Source organism: Propithecus coquereli, unplaced genomic scaffold (genome assembly GCF_000956105.1).
Source record: "Propithecus coquereli isolate 6110/MARCELLA unplaced genomic scaffold, Pcoq_1.0 Scaffold5, whole genome shotgun sequence".
Classification (NCBI taxonomy): Eukaryota; Metazoa; Chordata; class Mammalia; order Primates; family Indriidae; genus Propithecus; species Propithecus coquereli.
In genome coordinates, this window is record NW_012150840.1 from 10,141,411 (window position 1) to 10,145,300 (window position 3,890).

General features: G+C 50.0%; 1 protein-coding gene across 1 annotated transcript in view; it reads left to right on the forward strand.

Moving 5' to 3' along the window:
* SUSD6 (sushi domain containing 6) overlaps window positions 1–3,890 on the forward strand; it is a 92,750-nt gene that overhangs the window by 75,938 nt on the left and 12,922 nt on the right. Inside the window, exons 3-4 of the mRNA XM_012656274.1 lie at window positions 1,632–1,829; window positions 2,886–3,024. Of these exons, the coding sequence (XP_012511728.1) occupies window positions 1,632–1,829; window positions 2,886–3,024 (337 nt within the window). The remainder of the gene's footprint in view (window positions 1–1,631; window positions 1,830–2,885; window positions 3,025–3,890) is intronic.

The following is a 3,890-nucleotide window of genomic DNA, read 5'->3' on the forward strand; positions in this document are numbered from 1 at the left end:
AGAGTGCTAGGATTACAGGCGTGAGCCACCGTGTCCGGCCTGTTTTGCTTTGTTAATAGCTTTTTAAAAATGGAGTCTTCCCACTCCCCCACCCGCCAAGCTATCAACAGCTTGACAGCAGAGAGCCATCATCTCTTTTTGACTTGGTACCCACCCCCCAGCCTGGCTGGCAGTCAGCGTGCTTAGTTGCCATGTGTAGATTGGAGGAAGGCAGCATCCGTGAGAGAGGCCGCGAGGGCACGTCTGCATGGTAGTGCGGGCGGGCGGTGTTGTGAATGGGAGCGCACCCCACCTGGGATAGCCAGGCACTGCAGCATGACTCCCAGTCACTCCAGGCCTGTTAGAGGAAGTGAGAAAAAGAAAGTGATCGTTCTTATTCTCATACAGATGTCCTTGTGATATTCTGGGTGGGGGCAGGGTATGTGTCAGCAAAATCAAGTTTCCTTTGAAAAACATTTGGTTCTTCTTGCATTCATGGGTGTCTGGCCATCCTGCCAGCATATTGTCTTCTCCCCCAGCCCAGCCTTCCAAACAGGGATTCCTTAGCACCCCAACTGCACCCCTCCTATTTTGGCTGGGAATACCCAGCAGTCCAATGCATGGGGGCTTCAATTCCGCAGTGTCTGTCCAGAGTGGAGTCAGAGGCTCTCCTCCTCCTCCTGAGGGCTCCCCTGACTTAGCATTACCACAGCTCACCAGGGATCCCACCACACCGCTTGCCGCCTCCTAACTGAACGGGTTGGAAAGGAGAGAAGGGGAGGTAACCTCGATACACACATACCCCTTAAAGGCCACACAGCTCATGGGGTAGGAGCAGTGTCTGCTGGTGGGAAGAACGCAGGTTTAGAGTCAGAAGGCTTGACTCTGATCCCAGGCCTGCCATCTACCCCGCCTTAAGCTTGGCTAAAAGTCATTTAACCTTTGTGGGCCTCAGTGTCCTCATCTTCAAAGAGGAGAAATGATAACTACTCATAGAGTTGTCAGGACAAGTAAGTAAGATAGGAGGTGAAGGTGCTTTTAAAATTAGCCTTACCTAAATGAAAACATGGGATTTACTCTGGGACAGAGACAAGTGATGCCAGTGACTGCTGTAGTCGGAGAGTGGAAGATGCACAGGGGGCTTGGGAAGCCTCCAAAGAAATCCATCAGAAATCCCCTCGGAGGCCAAGAGTGCACACTTTTATTGTACTGTGGAGCCCTTTCTGACATTGATGTTGGAAACAGGCCAACATTTTCCCCTCACAGGTTTAACAGTATTTTACCTCCTTTTACTCTGATTCATTGTGTGTGTTAGTAGGTTTTATTAAAACCATATTGTGTCTAGATCTCTGTAGGTTCAAGACTTTTTAAGAGTCTGCTGTTCAGTTATGGATGCAGTTTTCTTAAGTCACAGTGGGGAGGGAGAGGGGAAATGTTGCAAAGCAGCCAGACTTCCCCTATTGCTCTGTACTTCCCTCTCTGCCAGGGGCACCCTGAATTTCCAGGGTTTGGTCAGCCACCTTCCCAAGGGAATGACTCTTTGCTCCTCGTGTGTTTCCTTTGAAGGCGGTTAGCACTGCCTCACGGAAAGGAGACTCCTGCTGGAAAACCTCACCGCTGTACCACTGCTCTCTCTCTCTCTGTCTTTGCAGTGTGCCCCCTGCCACCGCAGCCAGAGAATGGTGGCTACATCTGCCACCCCCGGCCCTGCAGAGACCCCCTGACAGCGGGCAGTGTCATCGAATACCTGTGTGCTGAAGGCTACATGTTGAAGGGCGATTACAAATACCTGACGTGTAAGAATGGCGAGTGGAAACCGGCCATGGAGATTAGCTGCCATCTCAATGAGGGTCAGTCTGGCGGATGAGAAGGGAATGCTGCTGGGGTTCTGCTCTCTCTTGACTCCTGGGAAGCGGTGCATGCTTCCTCCGGAGCACCCTTGGCTGCAGCGCAGCATAGCCCCATTTGATGCCCTGCATCCTCCCTTCCTTTGGGATTTCATATCTCTGTGGAAGACATTTGGGGCTGCTGGTGCATGTCCCATTGCATTTCACTGAGCCACTGAGGGGCTCAGTAGCTTTACTGAGGCATCTGCCCTGCTATGTAAAGCCCCTTTGATGTTCAGGATCTCTTGTTTGCCTGGCCAAATGCTGGTAACCTTTGACCGTGTTCTGCTAACACAATGAGCACAATGCTAACACCTTCTCTGGTGTCTCTTTCATTTTATTTTTCCTTGAATGGAAATGGACTGTTTTGTTATGGAGCTTTAGTCCAGCTGCACACAAGACCTCTCACCCCTCCTGCCTCCTCCTGTCTTGCATAACAGGAAAATCCAGCTGCCTGAAGGAAAGTGTGTGTCATATGGCCATCTTTGTGCTTCACACTCAGGCTTCGAGACCAGAACATGTTTAACCTGTGACACGCCAGAGAAGGGTGGGAACCAACATGAGATTTACAAATAAAGCTGTGGGACCTTAGAACAGGGATTTAGTCCACCCCAGTTCTGATAAATTATCCTGTCACATGGGGAAAAACATGAGTGGGACTTAAGATGGTGGACCAAAGTGCCCCTTTAAATGATTGCTGTTTACCAGCCTGCTATTGAGGATAGGCTCGAAGTGGTTTATTAAGGTAAACTCTCGAGGGTTAAGTGAGTATAGATATCAGATGGACCTCAAAGTCTAGGAGTAAAGGGAATTTTTTATTCAGGAAACAGGATAGGGCAATGGTCCCTCTCCAGGAGCACCATGTATATGTAGGTTATTCTACACCGTCACTCCTGAATGACCCTGACCACAGGGGTATCTGTGTATTGCATCACTCAGGGCGTTTGAAAGGATCAGCTGTGGGGCCCATGTTTGGTGTGTCTGGGTACAAACCCTTCTAATGATGGCTTGTTTTTTTAGAGAAAGATACCCACACATCACTTGGGGTCTCCACGCTGTCTATAGTGGCTTCCACTGCCAGCTCCGTAGCATTCATTCTCCTCCTCGTGGTGCTGTTTGTGTTACTGCAGCCAAAGCTGAAGTCTTTCCATCATAGCAGGTGAGCCCAACAGCAGTGCTCCTGTGCGGCCGGCCTCTGACTGGCAGAGGGTTGCTGGTGATCTGCCGGCCTCTGCTGGTCTGTGTGTGCCCAGGGAACGGGGAGGGCCCTGCCATGTGTTAAATTCCTGGATGTGCCTGGCCCTGTGCTTGTGGCTTTGCATACATTATCTTAATTCTCATAAGAACATTGCAGATGAGGAAACTGAGGCTCAGAGAGGTTAAGTAATTCACTTAAGGTCATATTGCTAAATGATAGCAGAGCTGAGATTAGAACTTAAATCTGTTCAACTCTAAAGCCATGTCATTTCCCTTACACTAGTGGTTCTCAAAGTGTGGTTCCAGCAGCATCAGCATCATGGAACTTGTTAGGAATGTGTATTTTCAGGCCCTATCCCAGACCAGCTGAATGAGAAGCTCAGGGGGCTGAGGCCCAGTGAGGGGGTTTAACAGGCCCTCCAGGTGATTCTGATGCATGCTTGCTTGTGAGCCACTGCCCTGTACTCGTGGTTCCCAGTCCTGGCCACACATAGTAGAGGCACCTTGGGGAGTTAAAAACAAATACCAACACCTGGGCCTCCATCCCCCACACAGTGGATCCTTGGCATTCTATTTTCATACAGAGCTTCTCAGGTGGTTCTGATGTGCAGCTAGGCTTGAGAACCACTGCCCTATACTGATGAAAAATAGAGAAAGTGGGTTTTCTTGCCTGCTTTTTCACTTTCCTTTTTCCAATATAGTGCATTAGCCACAAATGATCCTGAAGTGGGGAGGGGTGAATAGGAGGGTCCCCAGTGGTGCTAGCCCCGAGTGGATTCCCAGTGATGGGCTTCTCTCCTGGGCTGTCACGGCTTTTGCAGTTGCCTG